Here is a 24,294-nt window from a genome sequence, read left to right on the forward strand (position 1 = left end):
GTTACAGTTTCCCCACTACTTATAAAACTGCCTGTCTTGTGCCAGGAAATAGGAGCCAAAGTCAGCTCTTATCAGTACCACTCTGCCTGAAATAAGTGCTCACTCACCCAGACATCAAGTGTATGGTTAACTGCAGGATGAAAAACAATGCTTACCTGGAATGTTTGGGATCCTTCACCTCTGACAATTTGGCATGAGGAATTTAGCTCCATCTGCCCTTGTGGTTTGCGGATAACATCACTCTGGGGAAAGAGAAGCAAATGACCTTTGCAGTAGGAAGAAATTATATGGGTCTCAAAGTAGTTAAATAAAGCAAAACAAATTCATGTGCAGAATGAAATATGAAAAAGACAGAAGTTGAAGATTGCCAGGTAAAATAAGACAACAGCGTGATCCCTTTATAGTAGTGAAATAAGTCTCCTTAGCAGTGACAGACTATACAGCAAGAGTAAAAGAAACAAGTAGTGTCTGTGGAAGCTCATATTAGACATTAAGGAAAAAAAAAAAAACAAACCAACAGCAACAAAACTTTCTCACTAGGAAGGCAAGACAACTCAAAATAGGTGCCCAGATTTAATGACTTTCCACCCTTGGAACTTTTTAAAGTTTGGCTAAAGAGAGCCATGGCTGATTTAGTCTATAGCTGATGGTGGTCTGCATTGTTTGTGCGTATTAAATTATGTAGGTATATTAAATATGTGCAATTTACTTGTAAACCATGATAGATAGACACAGTAGTGGAAATAAAGATGCATTATGCATTAGGGTGTACTTTTGTACTGTTGGAATGTGATGGGGAAAAAAAGTTGGAAATATATTTTATCAGTGTTTCTGACTGTATGAGAAATGTTTGATCACAGCTTGAACCAGTGATTGAGCATCCAGTGAAGAGGATGGCCAGATCTGGGAGCACAGCTGAAAGCAATTCACCTCTGTGATCACAAGAAGCGAACCCAGGATCCACCCCTCCAAACCTCATTTAAGGGCTGGTAGTCAAGGGGAAAACATCTCTATTTGGAGATAATTTCCTTCTAGGAACTTTTCACTGTGTTCTTGCCTCTAGACCAGGGTAAGCTATTCCTTTCTTCTTATTATTATTTCTTATATCTTATTTTCCTACTTCTATCTTATGTGTATATATGGGAAACTCTTTTGTTCAAAAGGAGAAGAAAATAGAGGAGGTGAATGTTCCTAAATTAATTATCTAGAACTACAATAAAGTAACTTCACTTAGGATAATTCCAAGTTAGGAAAATATTTGGAATGGTTTGAATGCGTGTGTTCTCCTGATATCTTTGTAAGGGAAATCATTCTATATGAGAACCTGTTTTAAATTGTATCTTACTTTCCTAGCACTTCCTCATCAGTTTGAGAGGATGTGAAATTAAAACGTCTCAGCTTTCCCTCCAGTAAAAGATTTTTATTTTTTTTTTCCTCTTAGAGCCCCACATAACAACTTGATAAATACTGTGCTCTCCTGGTATTTTCCTTTATTATCATCTTAAACCTTATCAAACAGTATGCCTTCTTTCAGTCCTCTACATGGAGTCAACCAGAGGCATCAAACATTTGTGTCTGAATAGCCCTCCATGTCCTCAGAAACTACCAACGAGATTCCCTGCCTGAGCAAATCACCCGTAGTTGAACATGTGAGTGAAGCACAAAACTCTTTAACAGGATACTTGGTGGTAAGCTTGGCTACAGTTATATGTTCTGCCAGTGCTGTCTGTCTGGAACCAATTCAGCAGCCACCCTTCTTTCTATGCTTCCTCGCACAGGTAAGTATCTCTGTGACTCACCGGAGACTTGTAGTACATGATTTGTCTGTTTCTTAGGACAAACCATCGTCTTTTCCACATTTTCACCTGGCTGCCCATTTTCAGCAAGTAACCTGATTTCTCCATGGGTTCCTGGAGGTAAAGGAGCACAGCAGGGTTACCCTGAACCTCTCAAAATACAAAGGTAAGCATGAAATTGAGCTCAGACATTTGCTGTTTCTTCTTCGCGTTTCTCTTTACTCTGACAGATGGAATTAGCAGCCATCCAAGGTCAGTGCTCTTCACTTAACTTGAAAAAAGCCCTAGACCATGGATGTCCAACTGTTTGGCTTGCCTGAGCCACCTATAATATATATAATTTATATATACAAGTAACAAAACTGCTTCTAGTTTTTTAATTAAAACTTTAAAAGAAGGCAACAAAAAACATAAAACTAGTGGGGTATTTGACCTAGTTTTGTGAAACTAATGCACAGATAAGTTATTCTTATCACATTAAAGATACTTGTTTAACTCATTTAAATGGCTAATCAAGTTCACCAAAACTGCTAAACCTGTGAGCCATTTTTAATCACAGAACAGCAGGAGCTGGGAGGGTCTTCGAGACATCACTGGGTCCAACCCCCTGCTAAAGCAAGTCCCCTACAATAGGTTGCATTGGTAGGCATTAAGATGGATCTTGAATATCTCCATAGAAGGAGGCTCCACAAGTTCTCTGGGCAACAGTGTTCCATCACCCTCACCATTAACAAGTTCTACATGTTTGCATGGAAATTCCTGTGTTTTAGGCCACTGCAACTTGTCTTATCACTACAGGCTACTGAGAAGAGCCTGGCCACATCCATCTGCCTCCCAGCTCCTATTAGATATTTATAAATATTAATCACCACAGCATGATGATTAAGTGAAATTACTATCCTTTCTAATTCCTTTGAATTTCCAGTCTTAGTCATAAAAGTATAAGGCTGTCATTAAAGGAAGATATGACTTCAAAAACACAATACAGATCATTAGGAAGGAATATGGCCCTCAGTGCTTATACTTCTCTCTTACAGTGCAAACTCCACCATCAGTGGAATAGGATGATGTCCGTTGTAGCTTGTGTTCTGGCTCTGAATAGTCACCATCCAAGGGATAGGCATCAGGAGGGACAGCATAGTCACTTTCAGAGCTCACTGAGGACATAGAAACACCTGTTAAAAACAAAGGAAAGAAATAGAATTATAGCTAGGTAGAAGCAGGCACAGGTGTAACTTGTATTTGATACCGTACACTCTTAAAAGATTCTTGAGTCCACCATTAAAGTTCCTTTGCTCAACAACGTATCAGAAGTTGGAAACTCAAAGCATGCTCACTAGGTTTTTGAGAGTATTCTTTTTGTAGCAGGACAAGTTTCCTGAGGATGTTTCACCGCTGGTGGGCATTGTTTAGTCATCACAACAAATGTTAAGGCTACACGTAATGAGGTTGGTGGACAGTTGGACTAGATGATCTTGGAGGTCTCTTCCAACTTTGATTCTATGATAAGCTATCAATGCTCTGCTGTATGATGAATCTGAGGAATAATCCATCCCATCATCTTAGCTTAGCAATTGTCTGGATAGAAAGCTACTAGCAGCAAAATCCATCTAAGAAAACAGGTTTCTGTTGAGTAGCTGTTGATGTCTTCATGCATGCTGTGAGAACTTGTATTTGCCTGTCTGCCACTGATGACATTGTTCAGGACAGTTTGTGGGGAGAGCACATGTGCTGCTCAGTAGCAAAATTCCCACTTTACCTCTTTTTGTTGCACGAGGGCTGCCTGGCACACTAGCTTTCCTGTTTTCGGGTCCAGCAGCAGAATTCCTGATGCTGGCATTGGAGCCACAGTCATCATCAGAACCTGAAGACTCATCTAAGAAAGGCACGTTGCTGATCTGTGTGGCTTTCTGGAAAACAGATCTGACATGGTCAGCATGTAAGGGAGGAGCTTCTCCAGGATAATCCCTGTTCTCATTGCTTTGACCAGTACTGTTTCAGGCCTCCTCTTTTTCACCCTTTCACTCTCTAGGCTACAACCGCTATCACTACTAGGTTTCTACAGCCTCATGGTGCAAGCTGCAACTTCCAGTACCAAAACGATGCAGCATTCTGTATTTCCTTATAAATTTATTGTTTCCTGTTCCTTCTCCATTCTTTTGATCTCCAGTCCTTCTTAGCAATCCTTAATTTTCTTTTCTCTCTGCACAGCTTCAATCCATTCTCTCTCAAACTAGTGGTAGCCCCAGACCATGCTTTTTGTAAGAGGGAAGACTGAAATAACTCCTTACCCCCTTCAATGTAGTGTAGGCTGAATATGAGAAATTTGAAACTGGGAAAATTCAGAGAGAGAACAAGAGAACAAAAGATACAATCTGGTGAAATGAAACAGGTTTTAATGAAGAGGTACATGTATATGCATGTACCTTGTGTAGCCACTTGGAACACAATGGAGGACTGCCATCCTGGACTGTCTGGCTTCAGAAAGTCCAGAGGATGTGTTATTTATTGCATACTACTATCAGAGACAGCTGCAATGTTCCTTTCATTTAGCCTGTAACATGTCTTACCCCCACCCTACTCCCCCCCATGCTCCCCATAGTATGATGGCAGTGAAACGAACCATTTCTGAACAGGTTAAAGCCAAAACAGGCAGTTTATTCCCTGCTTCAATGGGATCTTTTTCATGGCTACCTTCCCTGACTCACAAACAGGGAAAAGTGACGGTGAAATCAAGTGACCAAAAGCAGGTCACAGACACAGGGGCAGAGCAGTTTCAGTAAAAGACAGATAACAGAATCCCCTGAGGATGTTACTGAATATAGGGGCCCAAACAGCTCAGCAACAGTCATTGCCCTTTCTTTGTTATGATTATCTGTTAAATCAAATTTACTTTGAAAATAGGTAAGTAAATGAAGAAATGTTAACAGCCAGTTGTTCAGGTCCCTACACTGTCACTATAATCCCCCTCTAAGGATGGATCTTGTCTAGAACTTACAGCAGCTGGAAGCATCATTTACAGTGGCTACTTCAGACAACCTCATGCCAGACTTGGCCACGGCATAGATTCGGCTCTCCTGGAAGAATACAATACCACGAACAGCAATGGTCAGACAAAAACACTATTCCTGCAAAAAGGAAGTGCTCACGTCACAGGATCACATATCCCTTTTGGGCAGGAAGGAATGGCCCTCGAAGAAAAATTGTTCCGTGATGTTGGGTAAATGACTGCTAGTGGAAATGACTGTTAGTGGACTGTTGGTGTCTAGGTCCATATCTGCAGAGCTGCTTTCCAGCAGGCCAGCCCACAGCGTGTTTATTCCTTCGCAGGAGCAGGATTCTGCACTTGCCTTTGTTGAATTTCAAGAGGTTCCTCACAGCACAGCTCTTCAGTCTGTCAGGGTCCTTCTGAACAGCAGCACAACACCCTGTGGTATCAGCTACTCAGTTTCATATTAGCAGCAAACTAGCTGAGGAGAAGCTTTATCAATTCATCCAAGTCACTTTATTTTTAATCTGCTATTTAATATTTGTACTAAGACGCATTCCCCTGACTCTGTTCTGAAGAGAAAATAATGGATTTTCTCATAAACTTTTCTTTCACTATGGTCTGAATGCAGAGAGATTCTTTCAGAAAAACAGCTGCCATTATATGGGGATTCAAACTAATGTCATAAAGGACACATCCAAAGATCAAAAGTTAAGATTTCATGGAAAAAATATTATAAAACATGAGAAATAACACTGAGTGTTTCATTTTGCACCTTCAATCAGCCACTTGTTTGTCTACTCCTTTAAAAAGTCAAATGGAAAAGAACAGATCAGCAAAGGGACAGGCACCTGAACTAAACATTAAAAACACGACGACAGAACTGAGGATTAAATTTTGATGTCTCATAAGGATGAAACACATTGCAACGCTTCTTAACTGTCATTTTTTCCCCTGTCTTTATCTTGAGAACTATTTTTGACTGATTTTTTTATTTGTTTTTTCTTTATAAAGGTAAAAGAATAAGAAAGCTGTCAGTGGAAGTAGCATGCCCCATGACTGAAACTGTCAGAAGTGGTTCAGAAATGAAATCTATGCCACCAGGAAACAATTGTCTGAGATTGAAAGCTGCTCTAGCTTAGCTACCAGGCACCTCTCCAAGATGAACAACACCTCTTGGACTGTTGTCCCTGCATTTCTTACCCAGGAAGGAAATCTGTGCAGAGGTGGTGTGGGAGGTTTACCTCCTGGTTCAAGGATGCCGGCCTTAGAACTCAAAGCTTCTCTCTGCTCTGTAGGTAAGTGGTTAATCTCGCACATTCCAGCTTCTTCCCTCACCACACCACCTTCTGTTTCCATCTTCTCTAGCACTGCGTCATCAATGTCTGTCTCCTCCACTGGCCTGTGACAGACTGGGGAGTCTTTTATGGGCTGGAAGGTGCTAGCCTCGAAGCTCATTACATGACAGGAAGAACTAGTACCTGACTGTGGTTGGCTGTGATGTCTTTTGGCTAGTTGGATACTGTCTCTTGGTGTACTGGTAGTTCGTATTTTTGGAAAGGTCATACTTGAGCCAAGCCCATGTTGTCTCTCTGTACGGATGGAACGTGTTGTAACGGCAGATGATGACACAGTTAGGGGTGGCTCAGCAGTTTGCAGACGGCCCTCAAAGATGCTCATTATTTCTCCTGAGAAAGAAGAATCTAAACAGTGGGAGTGGAACCTGGCAGTCAGATCATCAGGGAAGCTGGCTCTGTCCAAAGTCACTTGTTTCAAGGTGCTCACAGTGCTATGATTACCCTCTAAAGATGACTGGGAAGTCAAAGCCCCAAGGAGTTTTGTGGGCTCAACTGGAGGGTCCAGTGATGAGGGGTCAGAGCACCTTAGCCTGTGTTCTGAGCTTATGTCCAGGAACATGTCTTTCTCCGTGGTGAGATTCCAGCTTGATGGGTCAGTCAAGAGCTTCAGTGTGTTCTGGGAAAGCGGAGATTTATTCTCTCCACTCTCAGTAAAGTTGTCACTGGCCAGGACTATGTTTGTTGTCGATAGGACACTTTTGGTTGATCCTGTTTGACACACCTGTCTGAAAGCAGGTGCAAGGAGCCTAGATTTCTGGTCTATTTTCTCAGGGTAGGAGGGCTGTGGTGCTCCGGGCTTCAGAGAATTACATCTCCAAAGAGACTCCATAGGAGGAATGCTGGTTATATCTATGATGAAGGAGAATACATTGTTAGGACATTCAAATTCTTTACTGTCAGAAATGCTTTTTGCAAGTGCAATTTGTTTCAGTTGTGTTTCAGTAGCAACCATATCAGAACAGGCTAGAGGAGGGACTCTGACCTAACTAGAACTACAGCCTCTGTAGTTTTAAGTTCTAAGTAGAGTTCTTCCCACTCTTTCATTCCACAGGGACAGTTATAACTGAAGCACTGAATATTTTAGAATGGTACAGAGAAGATGAATAGGAAATGATTAATCACAGTTTCTTACAGAAATGGAATTTAGAGATACCGAATGAAATTATAAGGCAGTGTGTTTGAAATTTACAGAAGGAAGGTTGCAGGTTTTATTGTTTGTTTGCCTGCTTTTTATTGTTGTTTACTTTTTCTCCCCAGTCAACCAGAAGACAAGATACTGACCTAGACAAGCTTTCAGTTTAATCCAGTAGAGTACTTGTTTACTTCTTACTGTTATCCATATTCATGTCTCTTCTTTTGAACAGACATAAGAAAGATTTACAGCTGTCTGCACAATGTTTTGTCAAAAACAATCTAGGTGGCCTAGAATTCTGGTTAACATGGATCTTTTGTCTTCAGTCCTTCCAGTCATTTCTACTGAATGAGAACTTCAGGGGATGAGAAAGTATGGACATAACTTTGAGTAGCAGAGGATATTATTTATCAGAGAAAACTATGCTAAAGCCCTGCACATTGTATGTTCCTCTTGCTCATTATAGCAAGCTCCTGTGGTATCCCACAAGATACTATAAACTCAGACTTTTATTTTCTAGCACTAAGCTTAAGAAAGAAGGCCACATGCAACCACGTCATAGGTTCAGTCTTGCTTCTGTACCATTATAACAGGGACAACAAAATTCAGAGAGCAGCCATGCCTGAATGGGAGGCTGAGGGAAGGCCTCATGGTGGCCTAAGGCTTCCTCATGATGGGAATGGAAGGGCAGGTGCTGATCTCTCTGGTGACAGCAACAGGACCCAAGGGAACAGCATGGAGCTGTATTAGGAGAGGCTCAAGTGGATGTTAGGTCAGGGTTCTTTATCAAAGTGTGGTCAGGCACTGGGACAAGCTCCCCAGGGCAGTGGTCATGATCTAAAGCCTGACAAAGTTCAAGCAGCATTTGGACAGCACTCTTAGACATAAAGTTTGGGTAGTCTTATGTGGAACTGTGAGTGGGATTCAGAGATTTAAGTGGAAGTAAAAATGCACCAAAGACACAAAGTAACAAAGGGAAGAGCAAACGGTAGAATAAATCATTGTTGATTATGGAGAGGCCAAAGCCCACTTTAGGAAGTACAGCAGAGAAAAAGACAGCCATTAGAGCTGTTTTGACCTCAGCAACTGAGTCACAAGAAACTGGATGTTAACAAAGCTATTCCTAACATACAGGCCTGACGCATTTTTGTTCGAATGAAAAAAGGCCATTCATTTTAAATAATACTGATACTTTTGCAGATTGCTAGGTGTGACAGTAGATGAAGCAGAAAAAGCTCTTACTATTAGAATGGCAAGTGAAAAGATTTGTCCCTCTGCAGGGGCCTCTGAATTCAGCCTGGCACAGTGAGACCAGTGGGGGACAGGGTAGAACTATTTACTGCCCAGAGCACTGGGCTACAGGGAACACTTAATACCAGATTATTAACGCGGCTTACCAGCCATTCACTTTTTGTAAACAGCTAGAGCCAGAGGGGATGAGAAAAACCCAGTCAATAAAGCATTTAGCTAGAAACATGGTGGGATTTAGAAGGAATCTTGCCCTATTAGCTACGGAGTAATGTGAATGCCAGAAAGAGACCTCTGCAGGAAAGAAGTACCCCTTGTCTGCATGCCCTGTGAAGATCTGAAAATTATCTTGTCTTAGGTGACCAAACCAAGCACGTTGGAAGTAAGAAGGAAAAAAAAAAAAAAAAAAAAAGTAAGAATATGGTAAAGAATTTCTTCTTTAAAATGTGTTGCAACAAAACGTGCTGATTTCAAATCATGGAGACCAAAGATTTTCTTCTATCCTTCCTTCAAGAGCCACAAAAGTACAAGCAACGTGAACTGCTTTTTTCATCCCAACCTGACAGCACAAGAGAACATAACTTAGAAAGGCAGATAAGACCACTGCTGCCTTGGCCATTCAGTATTCAGTTACTTGATTCACATGTCAGCAGAGGCAGCAGGCCTCTGAAGATGAGAGTGCTTCACATGAGAAAGTGAAGTGAAACACCTCAGAGGTTTCTATCCTGCACCACTGATGTTTTCCTATGGAGTGCTTTTAACTCAGGATCTCACTGGCTTACTTCACTGGCAAAAAAAAAAAAAATTTAAAAAAAAAAAAGGTGTCTATGTTCAATCCTTCATGGAAAACCAATTAAGAGTATTTTAAGACAGCTAAACAATGTTATTCTTCTTTAAAGAACAGACCCTTTGAGAAGCCAAACAACTGTATTTCTTGTTCAACAGTGTTAGTGTTCATTTCTGACAAAGTTAAGAATATACCCCAGGAAGGCTGACTTCTACTCTTTAGATGATTAGTAGGCTACAGGTGAATGCAATTACCTTGCAATGCGTCCTGAAGGGCTTCAATTTGCTCAGTCAGCCTCTGATTACAGTTTTTCAGGTGGTAATTTTCTAGCTCAAGCTATGAAACAACAATAATAATAAAAAAACAACAACAACAACAAAAAACAAAACTGAAAATTAATGCTTAATGTGGATGTACTTGTGTTTTTCTACACAGAACAGTTTTTCAACTTTACTTACATTCAATTATCTGAACAGGAAAATGGGAAAAAAATCAGTGAATTCCACCAGTCACCTTGAAATCCTCCTCCTCTGCAGCTCTACTTACACTTTGCTGCACTTCTTCAAATAGCCTCTGTCTATTCCATCTGTTGTTCTCAGATAGATCTTTTAGTTTTGTTTTCTGCTGTTCTTTATCACTTATTCCCATTTCAGAAATAACTGTTATGAAACAGTCAAATGACTGCTACCCAGGAACAGCATTTTTCCTCACACGCTGCGTGAGTAAAACAAGATCCTCACCTGTTCCAGAAGACTAAAGAAAAAAACTTTATACATTTGCAGTTTTGCCTTACATCTCTAAAGGAATTATTACATCATGGCCTCAACTGGTGATTGAGCACCTGGTGGAGGAATAGGGCTGGCCTAAGAAGCACAGGTGCAAACAGTTTAAGCATACTTCCCACATGACCAGAAGGGGTGGACCCAGGGTTGCCTTCCCTCCTCTCCCCCCCACCCCAGGCTCATTTAAGGGCCAGGCTCTAAAGGGAGAATGTCTTCTAGGTGAAGGTTATTTCCTTAGAAAGAATGTTCCACGCCTGGAGAACCTTATTACTGTGTAAGTTTTGTTTGTTTGTTTGTCTGTTTTTCCACCCCTTGTATATGACTGTTGGTATTTCCAATGATGCTTTGCCTTGTATTTTAAAGAATTTGTCAGAAGCAATTTCACTGCTTCGTAGGACAAGCAATGTTTTTGTTGCATCCTAAGGGCTTTTGTTTTTAATGGAATCAAGGCTGAAACTTCAGTTATGCTTTCTGGAGTATTTCATTTGCAGTGTAGATATTAAGTTCTTCAGTCACCTATAATTTACATGTGTATGGTGTGCACCTGGGATCACCACGTGACATGATCTTATTGCTAACAAAGACACAGTGTGGATGTACACTCCTGGATTCACAGCAGGTCTCTCTAAGTCAACCCCTGTGTTTCCCTTAGGTTGCATCAGTCAATAGTGTAGGCGCACATTAAGTTGCCTTATATAGGTGAATTAAAGAAGTAGCAAAACTTTCAAGCACATAACTACAGATGTGATCTAATGACTTCACAAAGTCGCATCTCAGCATAACTGGTGCTCACAGAGATTACTACTTTCAGTTCCAGTGAGTATTTTTTATATTTCTTTCTGGTATAAATTCTGAAATGCTTGGCTTTCTTTTGGAATGAGAAGGGAAGTCTGGATAAACTCAAGTACAACAGCTTTAAACCTGAGTGATGACCCATTACTACCTTTGCATTATTCCAGAGAGCACTGAATTGAATTGGGCCCAAATGCAGGTCTATATCTACAGGATGGTTAAACATGAAAGGGTAGGTAGGAAAGAACATTAGGTAGTAAGGCAACAGGGACGTTGTTGTGTCATAAATGGAAATCTGTGGAAGAACAAAGGATAGTGTTTGTATTACAGCTACTTTGTCAGAAAGAAATACAGAAACTGCAGCCTTAATATAGAGAAAAGGTAGAAGAAAACTGGAAAAGCTGTTTCTGTTTGGTCAGTGAAACAATGTTCTTCAGAGCCTGTTTTTGGGCACTAGTGACTTAGCAGTTATTCATAGTTTGTCCAAATCAGTAAAATAGGGGTAACTCTAGTCCTGCAGTTGAATGCGTGCACTGGGAGGGGAAAAGAAGCTGAAAGACTCTCTGGCAGACTGACTGTCTTCAGTCCGTTGTTCCTACATAAAAGCATACAGGCAGTGCAGCCACTGCATATACCCATAGGCCTTGAAACTTGGCAGCAGACTATAGACTCACCTCTTTCAGCTTAAATGTTACCCACTCTTTAATCTTGGCAGCTTTCTCTTGAATTATTTTGGCTTCCTCAGTCCTCAGCTGTTTCTGTGCCAAAAAAAGGATTATATGCATTAGTATGGTACAGCTAACAGTATTCTCAGTGGGTTACTGCATGAGTTGTTCAATGACAATCCTATTATAGATGTAAAACTTGAAACCTCTATTTGGATATTACTATCCAGCTAACCTCTGAAAAATCAAGTTCTTTAAGTTATCTTATGTAATCCCTGGGGTCAAATTCAGAGGGTTATTTCAAGAGCCTGTAGTGGTGTAGCAAGCCTAGCTTAGGTAATGATTGCCCTCCTCCCACAGTTTTAAGTAGTCTCCAAGTTTTCCTGTTTTAGATGGTTTTGCAGTGTTGCTGTTGAGCGTCTGTAGTGTCCTTCCTCACACCACCCCACCCTGCTGGTTGAGGTTAATAAAGAACTAAGCAGTACCAGTAGGTGATTCAGAAAACAGTGTAATTCTTGCAAGCAAAAGCAATTCATTTGCTGTAGGTACTTCTGTAGAGTATAGATATTAAAGACACATGAGATGGAAACTAACACCAACAAAGTATTAGTAATGTGCAGTGCTCTCTCTGAGAAAGTAGATAAAATGAGTAGGCACAGATTTTAGAAAGCTCAATCTCTAAGATCCACCCGGATGCTTTTTTGTTGGTAGAAGTGTTTGTATGTTTACATATCAATGAAAGCAGTTTCTATTCTACAAAGTGTTAGGGGAATACTGTTGACTTGTACACTGAACGTTTTTCTCTCAAGTATCTGATTGAGCAGCGTTGTTACAACATCATTTTTGCAGCTGTGTTTTCTCAGCTGCACTTTTTTTTTCCCTCCTTTTTTCCTCCTTTTTTTCTGGGAATTCCCTCTACAAGGCACCAGGCAGAAGGCTTCAGGTGACAATAGTACCTGTTTATTCCCTCTATGGGTTCATCAGGAGCACTGCCACAGAAAGATCTCTTATCTACACCATGATTTAAATGACTACAAGGAGAAATTAGTTCTAGAGGCATGATAGGGAGAGGGAATATTATCTGTATGATATATTCAACCTTTAATTTCTTTCCTTAAATGAACAAAACGTAATAGCTACTGGTAGTAGTTGATGTTATCTACTTATTGATCTATTATCTATTTCTTGATGTGTACAAATACCAGTAACTGTGAAAACAGAAGTTAATACTTTTGTCTGGTTTATTTTTATTTTCATTTTTAAACTGAGGTTCACTTACTGGAACTACTATATTTATGTGGAGTTCATTATGTTTCTAACATCTTAGATACTCTTAATCACGATGTGTTTTTAGTCATCATAGCTGCACATTTAATAGCTTCTATTCAAATGTGCTTCCTGACCTTAAATCAGACCTTGGCAGCAGTAAAATTTGTCACTGAGCACAATGAAATAAAAGTAATCTAATCAAATGCTTCAAGAGGAGGATTTATTTAGGTTTTTTTATTTTCCCTCACTGAACATAGCTCTGTGTGTTCCTAATTTTCAGGTGCCAGTCTTTGCTGGAGTCATAATATTATACGTGACTGATCCGAAATGATCAGACAAATACAGTGGATTTACTACAGTCCTCTGAATAACCATCATATAGTTATGCTTCCGAATCCCTAATAATTCAGAGAGCAAGTGACAAGTGATTCAGAATATTGGTATACTACACAGTGAATTACAAAACCAGTATTTCATTTAGGGTCCTGAACCAGACTAGCAACATTATGAAAGCATTGTCACAGAGCTTAGTAAGCCCTGCCTCCAAGCAGAACCAATTTGCTCAGGCATAGAACCCGCAGATGCAGTTATTGTGCCTAAATATCCAGGAGCAGTTAGGGATTCATTATGTCCCATGCTATTGTGTGGTGCAGACATGACCTCAGTGTTCTTTTATTAATACTCTGTACTCTACAGCTTTCCCCAACCTGGTGAAAGCAAGTAGAATGGCAACATTACAGCACTTGAATGAACTTCCAGAACTTCCACTATCTCATTCCATTTTGAAACTAACCCAGTGAACCAGATGAGCATTGTTTGTCTGAAATAGTCCTCTTTTGCTTGAATACAAGAGATTTCTACTAACAGAAACACTTCTCCAAGTAGTGTTTATTGATTTTAATCAAATCACACCTTGTACTTATGGGTAAATCAAAATTTCTTTCATCTTTGAATGCAACAACTGCTTCTAGACCTTGATCACTATTGTAGCTCCTTCTGAATGTGTTCTTTTTCTTCCAGAAGAGAAACTTCACCTACATTGTATCTGAGTAAGCTGGATGAGGGAAGTGACCTGAAACAAGAGACCTGATGCCTGACCTCCACACACCATGCTTGATCTCAGTAAGTGCTAACAGCTTACCAATCTACTTTGTTTTTAAATTAGTTATCAATCAGTTAAATTGAAAGTGCAATTCAAACACCAAAATGTTTTCACGTAAAATTCTGATGTTTCCATTAAAAAGAAAGTAATTTACTTAGAAATATAAGGCTATCTCATTCCTCATATTATAAAGCAGACTACAGGGCCAAGCCCTCTTCAAGAACTGAAAATTCTGCTGTAGGTGTAGCTCCTGTCATCCACCAAATGAGAATGGAAGAGGCTTGTCTTTTATATTGAAGGCATCTGGCAAGATAAGATAAGAACTATGCCAAAGAATCCCAGAAGACTAGGAAAAGCCCCTTCTGAATATACAGCTCATTCTGAGTCAGAGATGGGACCTACAATGAATTTGTGGAGCAAGCTATAAGCTAGGAAGCCAGATAAATGCCATGTCTAGATAGGAGCATTGCAATTTAGGATTTCACCACTGATTCAACAGTAGCATAAGTCTTTGAATGTTATCAGTCTTTTGTAATGAAGAGACAAATGCTACTGAAATCTCACTGTGGAGGGCATCATTTGAGTTGCCTTCAGACCCTCTGTAAGCAGCTAATGTGTAATAGAGATGCAAGCTGTACCTTTGAGCCATACATTACAAGTCCCTCCAGCTCATGTCTACAAATCTGCATGCAGAAGGTGTATTCACCTGTTTTGCTAACTGTGTCTCCAGTCTGCTGATTACATCTTCCTTTCTTTGCACTGTACCCACCAGCTCTTGATATTTCCTGTACAGAGTGCTGTTTGATTCATTAGTCTTCATGTTGCTTAGTTTTACCTCCTCTCTCATAACTCTGACCTGCAAGGACAATCAGAGGGAGAATTTAAAAAAACAAAAAAGCAAGTGAAGGAGCTGCTTATTTAGTGTTGAGACCCTAACTCATGTAATATTTATTATTTCACATTTTTGTAGTCAGAATAGGAAGAAAACACCTTAAATATTGTCTATGATAAGAATATTTTCCATTTGTTTGCACTGCTGAAAGTGCAACAGATGCAAACTGAAAAATGAACACAAGCACACAGTGGATTGTTATAAACTTACTTGTTATTGGTCAGAGAGATGGTGCAGGCACTACAGTCTGTACTGATATCTAAACAAGGTACATAATGTTTTCCTCCTTTGCAATACAATGGCCAGCTTTTTAACCCCATTGAGCACCAAAGCATACACCAGAACATCCTGAAAATACTTCTCTATATGATCTCCATCTTAAGATGCTGTTTTGGTAACTTCTGGCAATCTGGTAGGTGTATTTTTAGAGATCTGCTTGTTCTTGAGTTCCTATGAGTGCCAACACTTGGTGATTCTCCTGTTGAGAACAGGACTGTTGAGAATCTACTGACAGGTTTCAATACTTTAAAATTTAGCTGCTGCTGGAGCCTTGTAAATCTTTAATCGGTTCTGAAAACTTCACTTTCTTCAAAATGGATTATAAGTCTTCCATTCTAAAAGTGAATGGATTTCTGTCAGCTTAATTCAAATGTGGTATTTAACAACAGGAAGATATCTGGCTCCATTACATCCCAGACAGACTGAATCTGTTCCAAGAACTGTTAATATGTCCTGAGTTTGGAACCAGGAAGGCAGAAGATGAGCAATGATCTGGGCACTTCACAGAGACTGTGCAAGTAAGTTACTCATGCTCTGTTGAACAGACTGCCCCTCATACTTGCAGCTGTGTTTTGTTCTTCTGTCTCTCTGTGTTAAGCAGAGAAGCACAATGGCACTTCCTCATTCTGAGTAAGAAAGGTAGACACTCAATATCTGAGCCAGAAAACTAAGCCTGCTGAGTCACATGTGTTTTCATTAGAGTTTAGGGTGATTATAGTAAAAAGAGATGGCCCCTTCTCTCTGATGACCAAAAGTTGACTTTATGCTAGAGGCTCGGAGTGGGGGCTGCAAGTATGTGTTTTCTTTAATTGAGTTTGGCAGCTCCAAGGAGTCCATTGAATTAACAAATCCAATCCCTCAGAATCCTGGAGTGAAACAAAACAAGGGATTTTATACTTGATGCAGAGCTCTCTCATTTGTAAGCTGCTTCTCATTCATTAGAAATACATTTGTTAGCTAAGGGAATGACTCTACTCCTTATTCTGTAGTATCTTCTGGCTGCTAGGCAGCAGCAAAGCATGTGTCTAGCAACATTTCTCTCTATATGGGACCGAGGTTGCTAGAAAGGCAGACTATACAGCTTTGAAGATTGCTGGTCTTTGGGACCTACCCTATACAAAGCTGCAGAACTTTCATTTATGTTAGGGTACCCCTTCTACACCTTCCTAGTCAAATACTGTTTTGCTCATTCTCTAACCTGGGTTTGACTTTCCCTACGTGTGCTTCTCAGTGTTATTGCATCTTCTTATATCATGGATGCCATTCCTGTCATTGAGCTGTTACCTAGTATAAAACCTCCTTTACTGGACTGCAGTGTTAGCTACATTTCCTGTTAGTGCAGTAACAGTCAACATTACCTCTTTCATCTATGTTTTTATGTGCAGACTAACTGATATTACTCTCATGAACAATTCTTGGTTGATGATTGCTGATCTAGCATAGAGGCCAAGAGGATGAAATTAATAGCTTTCCTAGATTTATGTTGGTCAGAATTAAGAAATCTCACCATTGATACAAAACTGATGGAGGTTTGCAAGTCTATGTTTTACAGACGGAAGTTCCTAGTTCTGAGGCAGTGTTTTCCAGCACTTACAGAATCACAGAATCACAGAATCACCCGGGTTGGAAGGGACCTCAAGGATCATGTAGCTCCAACCCCCCTGCCTAGCAGGGCCACCAAACATACACATTTACTAGATCAGGTTGCCCAGGGCCCCGTCCAACCTGGTCTTGAACACTTCCAAGGCACGGGGCAATCCACAACCTCAACTGGGTCAGCCGTTCCAGGACCTAACCACACCTTCATGTAAAGAAACTTTCTCCCTAACATCCACGAAATTCTTCCCATCCTTAACTAAAACCATATTTCCTACTAGTCCTATGCTATTATTCAGGCCCTTCGAAAGATTACTCCCCTCCGGAGTAAGTATTCCTCAGGATTGAAGCTGCAATAGTCACCTCGCAACCTTCTCTTCTCCAGCTGAACAAACGCAACCCCTCAAGCCTGTTCCTCATAGGGGTGCTCGCAGCCCCTGATCATCTTGTCGGCCCTCTCTCTGGACCCTTTCCAAATATCTCCAATATCTTTTTGTACTGAGGACTCCACACCTGACACAGTACTCCAGATGTGGGGCCTCACAAGAGACAGGAGTAAGAGAGGGAACGCATCACCTCCCTATCCTGCTGACCACCCCTACTCCTGATGGAGCCAGGATCCCGTTTGCTTTCCTGCTGCCAGAGGCGCAGCTGCTGGCTATGTTTAGTTTCTCAATCTATCAGGACCCCTAGGTCTTTTTCAAGCCGAGCTGCTCTCACATGGACAGCTCCTCCCAGCCTGTACAGGTGCCTGGGTCTTCTCGGCCCCAAGTGCAAACCCTTGCACTTTGCCGTTTGAACCTCATTAGGTTCTTCCCCGAGCCCAGCTTTCCAGCCTGTCAAGGGTCCCTCATGAAATGGCATCTGTTCCCTCCACCGTATCGACTGCACACCAAGCTTGGTTGTCATCAGCAAACTTGCTGAAGGCGTGCACTCCATTCCCTCATCGATGTCTATTAATGAAAGATGTTAAAGAGCACCGTCACCAAGAACAGACCCTTGAGGGACGCGCGCCTGCTGCGTGTACCGGCCTCCACCTGAGACATAGAGCCATTGACCACCACCCCTCTGTCTGCGGCCTTTTAACCAATTCTTTCCAACTAGTTGTTCCACGCCATCAAATCCACCTCCCTCCAATTTGAGGATGAGGAGGGTGATGGGGGACCATGTCAAAGGCCTTGCTCAGGTCCAGTAATATGACATCGGTCGCCTCCCCTCATCCACCAACGGCCGTTCAACTTCCATCATAGAGGAACCAAAAGATTATGTTAAGCATGACCTTCCCCTGGTGAAGCCATGCTGGCTGTCTCGATCACGATGCTGTTCTTTTTGTGATCAAGCATGTTGTCAGGAGGATCTGTTAACATAAATCTTCCCGAGCGGCCACCAGAGGTGAGGACTCACGGCCTTAGTTACCCGGGGTCGTTCCTCGCTCCCCTTCTTTGCTAAATGGAGTGCACGTAGACCCTTCCCTCACATCATCCGGGACCTCACCTGACAGACCACGACTGTCTCAAATAATGATGGAGAGCGGCTCAGCCAACCACCATCAGCCAGCTCCTTCAGACCCTGGGATGTCAACGCCATCTGGGCCCCAATAGACTATAGACCACTTCAGTCCTAAGGAGGCTCTCTCGGACTTGCTTCTAATCCCTAAGTGGGGAGGGATTTACCTCCTGCGTCCCCACATGAGGTAATGGGGTGCAAGACTAGGGACGTGAAAAAAGACTAGAATCCCTGCCACCAGTCGAATAGATCCGAGGTGAAGAACTCATTTCAGCACCTTCAGCTTTTCTCTTCATCTGGTTGACAGCCATTTTCTCCTTTAAATTTTACCAGAGTAGGCCAAGCCCATTTGCCTCTCGCTTCTGGCAATGTAACCTTAGAAGGGTTTTTCTTTGTTTTTTCACATCCCTCGCAAGTTCAGTTCTGCCTGCTGCCTTGTGCTTTCCTTGATTCCCATCATCTGCAAGTTCGTGACGGCATCCTCTGTATACTTTCCCGGGTGACACAGCCTTGTATTCCAGAGCTTGTACCACCCTTTCTTTCACCCTCAGTTCTCTTAGCAGGTTCTTGCTGAGCCATGCCGGTTTCTAACCTCTCCGGCCACTTTCTTAATCAGGGAATGAGGGTACCTCGTGTTGTGCAGCCCTAGGAGGGCATGCCTGAACAGTAGCGCAGCTCTCCTCACGTCCTTATCTTTGAGGGTCCAGCGCTGCCCAGGGGATCTTGGCCAGCATTCCATTTGAAGTAGCTTCTGAAGTCTGCTCTTCTAAAAGTTGAACGCATCCTGGTCCTGCTCTTTGCCAGGCCCACATCGCTTGAGATCACAAACTCAACCAGGGCATGATCGCTGGATCTTACAACTTACAACTTACAACTTACAACGGTCTATTCATTCCTTCACTACTGAAATGCTTTTTGACAGCCATTCTCAACTATCTTGGATGGTTCTTAGTTCTATGCTTTAATCTCTGACTATGCTTAGGCCTGCAGTTTTTGACCAGCTGGAGGGAGCTGCTTCACTTCAAAGCCTCCCTTCAGCTGTTGCATGCAGGGATGCAGGAGCCCAAGTCATTTGGCCCTTCCTGACTTGTGTTACAATACTCCTTTCAGTGCAGACTGTGTATTCATTCACCATGATAAATCAGTTTTCCCTTGTAAAGCACAGTGTTATGAGGTGCTACCTGTATGCTAAACTGGAAGGAGTTTAGAGCAAGTTCCTACTGAGCTTGCACCAGAGCAACATAAGAGAGTATCTTACCTGTTTCTCTGCATCCTCAGCTCTTTGCTCTGCTTCTATCACTCTCTGTTCCAATTCTTGCATCTTCAGAGCCAGAAAAGAAGTAAGACAGAAGGGAAAGAAGAAATAATCATCAAACAGAGATTAATTTGTTAGACTTTAAATGTTCAATTCCTTGGGTAGGTCACAGATCTTTGGCATCTCGTGGGTTAACTGGTCAGCCCTGAACAGGGGAAAAAACCTTTGACCTTTTCCAGTCATCTGCCCAATCTGAATTTACTGGAACTTTTTCCTCATTAGCAAACTTCATCATTCATTACATGGGTCAAGAAAATAGTCCCAAATTCTTGACCTCATCTCTACAATTTACATGCCATAGGCTGTTCCTGCAAGAACACTTCTACTGTTCACCATTTTTTTTTTTCCTGTTTTCATCTCAAATTTATGATGATTAAGAAAAGAATCACATCTTGGGAGTCTCACAGCAGGTTCTCTACTATGTCCCTTTATAACTAGTGAATATTTTGGTTTGGCTTCAAAAATATGCCAGGTTTATATCTGATAAGATTATGAATGTTCTTAGTTTTCCTATGCTTCTCTTCATTTTAAAGAACTCTGCAAACTAATAGTACTTAATCTGAGCATTGCCTCTACTGTAACAGACTATAAGGGAATCTGAACTTCTCTTTGATATATTTTATGACTCTGGATAAAGCACTGGAGCCAGGAAGTCAAGTTGGATACTATTAGAACAAAATCAACACTTTTGGAAAGGGACCTTCATTCATTTTGAGTTGATCACCCTGAAGGCAGATGTCAGTATTCCTATGTTTTTATTTCCCATTCTTTAGATGGCAACAAGACTCCTCCTCATATGTTGATCATAAGAGCAAACTGACACCTACTGAAAAATATATCAGAATTATATGTACGTAGACACATCAATGATTGTGTAACTAAAAAAAGCCATGACAAATAAACACACACCACAAAGGTTAGAAAGAGCCATATATGTAGCATAGTACCTATCTGATTTTATATATTTTTTTTTCAGTATAGCAGTCAAGGACAGCACAGTTCATGGAGCTTAATCTCCAAATCATTGAGGACACTTCCTTGGCAGAGAAGAGAGATGCCACAAAAGATTGCCCAGACAGCCAAAGTCATGGCAAAGACAGTGTATCTGAGAGACCTGGTAGAAGCGGACATCTAGGTAACTAATGTTACAGCAGTTGTGTGGGCACAAGTTTCTGCCTATTAGCAGAAGTGGTCTCCCAAGTCATTTTTCTGTCAGTCTTGGAATAGCAATTGCCATAGACAAGTAGTAGCAAAATGAGCTGGCAAAAGACATTTGCAAACTGGAAGCATGATACACTTTAGAAAGCAAAGACTGTTTCTGACAGTAGCTTCTAAGCCAGTTTCAGCTAGTTTTCTTTTGAACTGATGGGGGGGGGGGGGGGGAGCAGGGGGGTGTACGTTCTCAACACAGTTTAGATGAATCTCTAGGCTTTTTCCCAAAGGCTATTCTCTTAGATGAACAGCTGGATCCTTCACAATAGGAGATCCCCATGGAAGACTAAAGTTATTTTAAAAAGGCAGAATTGCTTTGGCTGAAAGAAAAATACCTGATTGTCCCAGCCTCAAGACAGTTTGTTTTTCATTAGTAGTTGTCCTTGTTCTTGATCAGGATAAAAAGAATTAAGTGTGCTGGGACCATTCCTGATCACTAAAGAGTTATGAAACTTCTTGTGCAATCAAGATGATCTGGCTAAGTTCCAGGCAAATCAATTACATCCTGTCACCCTAATCCCCTCTGTAACCTTAACTGAACTTGCGCTTTTCTTAACTTCCTCTACTACATTGTTAAGTTGTCCTACTATGAACTGTTAAATAACCACTGCATTTCTTGTAGTCACAGAATGATTACTTCACCCATCCCTGATGTCAACTATCTCACTGGAGAATGTTAAATTTTAATACATCCGTGCTTCTTAGGCTCTTTCAAATCCCTCAATGAACTAATAATAATACTTGGTATTTGCATGGGTTCTTTCATTCAAAATGCTTTATAATTTGACAAATACTACTAAGTAACTTGACCCAGTTCACATACAAAAAAAATTAGTGGCAAACCAAATCCAAGTAACTCTTCTCCCAAATTTTAGCTTGTATGAAGAGAGAAACAGGCGCAGTTGGATGGCCCTTGTTGCATGAGACAAAAGAGTCTTTTAAAGTGTTCATTTTTATTGAAGTAATACAGAGGCTGATTAAAGTTAGCCAGATGGCCCTTCTAAGAGCTGCAAAAGATCCTCCTATTTGCCATTCAATAGGCTTTCCCTCTCCTGACTGCCTATTACATGCAAAATAAAACTAAGGAGAAAAAAGTTCATGCATGTCTCAGCCTCAATTTCCTCTTGTTTTTTTTCAAGAGCTCACTTGTAACCAGGTCATTGTGCTGCCAAGACAACAGCTTGCAGTGTCACTCACCAGCAGAGAAGCCAGAGTGGAAATAGCTGGATGATTCTGGAGACACCGGATCCCTGATGATGGCTGCACCAAATAATCATCCAGAGGTATTGCATGCTAGGGGAGTGCAGGGGGATAGCAGCGTGCTGGCTGGGCATCATTCTGGGGCACCTTGGCATGCTGACCTGCAGCCAGGAGTGAGCCAACCCAAGAACTGCTGCTGGGAAGCTGAGCCCAGGTTACTGACGTGGGAGTTCATGCCATGTGAACTGCAGTGTTGGCAGTTAAACTGCTGGGTTTTAAATTCTTCTTGTTCTGAACTGTGATCTAGACTATTTAGTCTAAGCGGATTTTAAGAATCTGAAGGATTTAAAATGTTAGCGTGCATTGTACTACATCAGTGATTTTTTATTTAGTTTTTTGAGTTAAAATGGTAAAATCTGCCTCGAAGTCCAAAAATTAGTTAAAGAATGATTTAAAGATGGGAATCAGGTTTCCAAGCTTTCAATCAGTAGCTTTCCCTGACAAAACTGTGTTTGACTTCAAGAAAAAAATTATTCCATTGCTACAAACCATATCAGGGGCTCTCAGGGGCACCGTGAGTTGGCCACACAGTTTCAAATGGTGTCCATTTCTTGAGATTCTCTACCTTCCCTCAAAACTCTATAAGAAATGCAGTACAATTTCAATATTGTCTGTATCTCTTCATTCTCACAGATGGACACAATTATATACAGAATCACAGTTTCTGTAGAATATGATAGAAGTCCCTGGAATTTGCATTATAAGGCACAATATGTGCATCGTTTAGGGTTCTGCATCACTGCCTATCTGAGGAGAAGGATGAAGTGTGGACAGGAACCATGGCATACTATGGATCCTGTAGGGAAAAGTGTCTGAGGAAGTAATTGCAGAACAGTTGGGAACCTGAGACACAGGAGACTTGCCAACAACTGTGTTCAGCCTGAGCATCACATGCTTGAGCACCTGCTCTAAGGCCTTGAGTCCACCTGTGTCAGGAGAGGACATGGGCTGACCCACATTCCCTGGTGCTCTCCCCTTCCCTTATAACATTCACAGTAGGGAACTGCAAACCTGCTAGCTCTTTGACCCTCCAAGTGAGTCTACCAGCATGCTGTACAGGTAGTTACAGAGTAACCTGATTGCTGAACCAAGCAGATCCTTAATTTTAACAGAGAGAATGTCATTTTAACCAAATGGCTGGATTAATTGTCATGGGGCCCCTTTCTTGAGCAGCCCCATACAGCTGATTACAGTTCTGTTCTCTGCTGTGGCTCACAGACATCTCTAAACAGACACTCCAAGAGCATGGCAAATCTCCTCTCCAAAATATTGATAGATGGGTTTATCTCTGTTCTGGGGGTTAGTCAAGAATTAGCAAAACACATGGCTACCTCTCCTGCATTATGGAGTCTGTGGAGTGCTGTACATCACAGGGGTCTTTACCAGACCTGTGCCACATCCATACATGATTCTTACACTCTTTTGTCTAAATCAACTTTATGACTACTCTTAATGTTCTCAAAGGTAAACAGTATCTAATGTCCACCTCCAAATCTATATTTTAAAGATGGACAGGGTGCTAGAATTGCATCATTTCTTAAAACAGCACTAGAGGTGGAATCAATGTGGCACATAAAGCAGTAGTGGAAATGTAATTAGACTGAAAGCAACAATAAAAATCACTCCCCTCTGAAGTAATTGTCATTTTAAAACATCAACAAACAAATGATCTAACAAACAAAGACAGGCACAAAGAAGTTAAATAACCCAAAATGTAGCAAAAGTGAGTTAGAACACGTCTATCATCAGGGATAACTTAAAAGAGTTCCAAGTAAACTGCATTCAGTCACAAAGATTTCAACTTTATTAGCAAAGTATGATGGAAAGAAATGGTACTTACTTTAACAACAGTGATTGAATGGCTGAATAATCTTTAACTGGACTGAAATATTGTAAGCCACATTTTGAAACAAGGAACTCCACAGTGAATTACAAACTTGGACAATGTGCAAATTAGAGCTTAATGAATAAGCTTGAATTCAAATTGAAATGTAAACTATTTTGAGGTAAAGAAAATATACACCCTGGTGGAAACAATCAGACAAAAACAAATAAACAAAACAAATAAAAACCCCACCAAAAATACCTTTACCAAAATCTTTAATCTTTGCTAGTCCCCTCCCCTAAGATGGCAGGCAACTTCATATAAAGCACTTCAAAGAGTTTAGTAGAAGTTGCCTCAGAACCAGATACTCTGTAAGTTTCTAATATCCTGATCTTCAGAAGCATATCAGTTTTGATCTTCAGCATCTCCAGGATATTTTAACTGGTTATTCAATATTATTCTAACATTATGGCAATACATGTATCACTG

The 24,294-nt window shown here is 41.1% G+C and overlaps 1 protein-coding gene and 1 long non-coding RNA gene across 6 annotated transcripts in view; one reads left to right on the forward strand and one right to left on the reverse strand.

The window, feature by feature from the left end:
* PLEKHH1 (pleckstrin homology, MyTH4 and FERM domain containing H1) overlaps nt 1-24,294 on the reverse strand; it is a 47,448-nt gene that overhangs the window by 17,189 nt on the left and 5,965 nt on the right. For all 5 annotated transcript variants that reach the window (XM_015864798.2, XM_015864800.2, XM_032445194.1 and 2 more), the window contains exons 3-13: nt 19,452-19,514; nt 14,627-14,776; nt 11,559-11,642; nt 9,565-9,646; nt 5,989-6,992; nt 4,795-4,873; nt 4,088-4,128; nt 3,556-3,706; nt 2,832-2,971; nt 1,800-1,910; nt 156-242 (exon numbers count right to left, since the gene is read on the reverse strand). In XM_015864798.2, coding sequence (XP_015720284.1) covers nt 156-242; nt 1,800-1,910; nt 2,832-2,971; nt 3,556-3,706; nt 4,088-4,128; nt 4,795-4,873; nt 5,989-6,992; nt 9,565-9,646; nt 11,559-11,642; nt 14,627-14,776; nt 19,452-19,514 — 1,992 coding nt within the window. The remainder of the gene's footprint in view (nt 1-155; nt 243-1,799; nt 1,911-2,831; nt 2,972-3,555; nt 3,707-4,087; nt 4,129-4,794; nt 4,874-5,988; nt 6,993-9,564; nt 9,647-11,558; nt 11,643-14,626; nt 14,777-19,451; nt 19,515-24,294) is intronic.
* Nucleotides 1,076-24,294, forward strand: part of LOC107314946 — a 28,967-nt gene continuing 5,748 nt past the window's right edge. Inside the window, exons 1-7 of the long non-coding RNA XR_004307640.1 lie at nt 1,076-1,649; nt 1,836-1,962; nt 5,800-6,083; nt 13,839-13,940; nt 15,481-15,609; nt 20,485-20,643; nt 21,860-22,003. This is a non-coding gene — a long non-coding RNA (uncharacterized LOC107314946). The remainder of the gene's footprint in view (nt 1,650-1,835; nt 1,963-5,799; nt 6,084-13,838; nt 13,941-15,480; nt 15,610-20,484; nt 20,644-21,859; nt 22,004-24,294) is intronic.

Source organism: Coturnix japonica, chromosome 5 (genome assembly GCF_001577835.2).
Source record: "Coturnix japonica isolate 7356 chromosome 5, Coturnix japonica 2.1, whole genome shotgun sequence".
NCBI classification, from domain to species: Eukaryota; Metazoa; Chordata; class Aves; order Galliformes; family Phasianidae; genus Coturnix; species Coturnix japonica.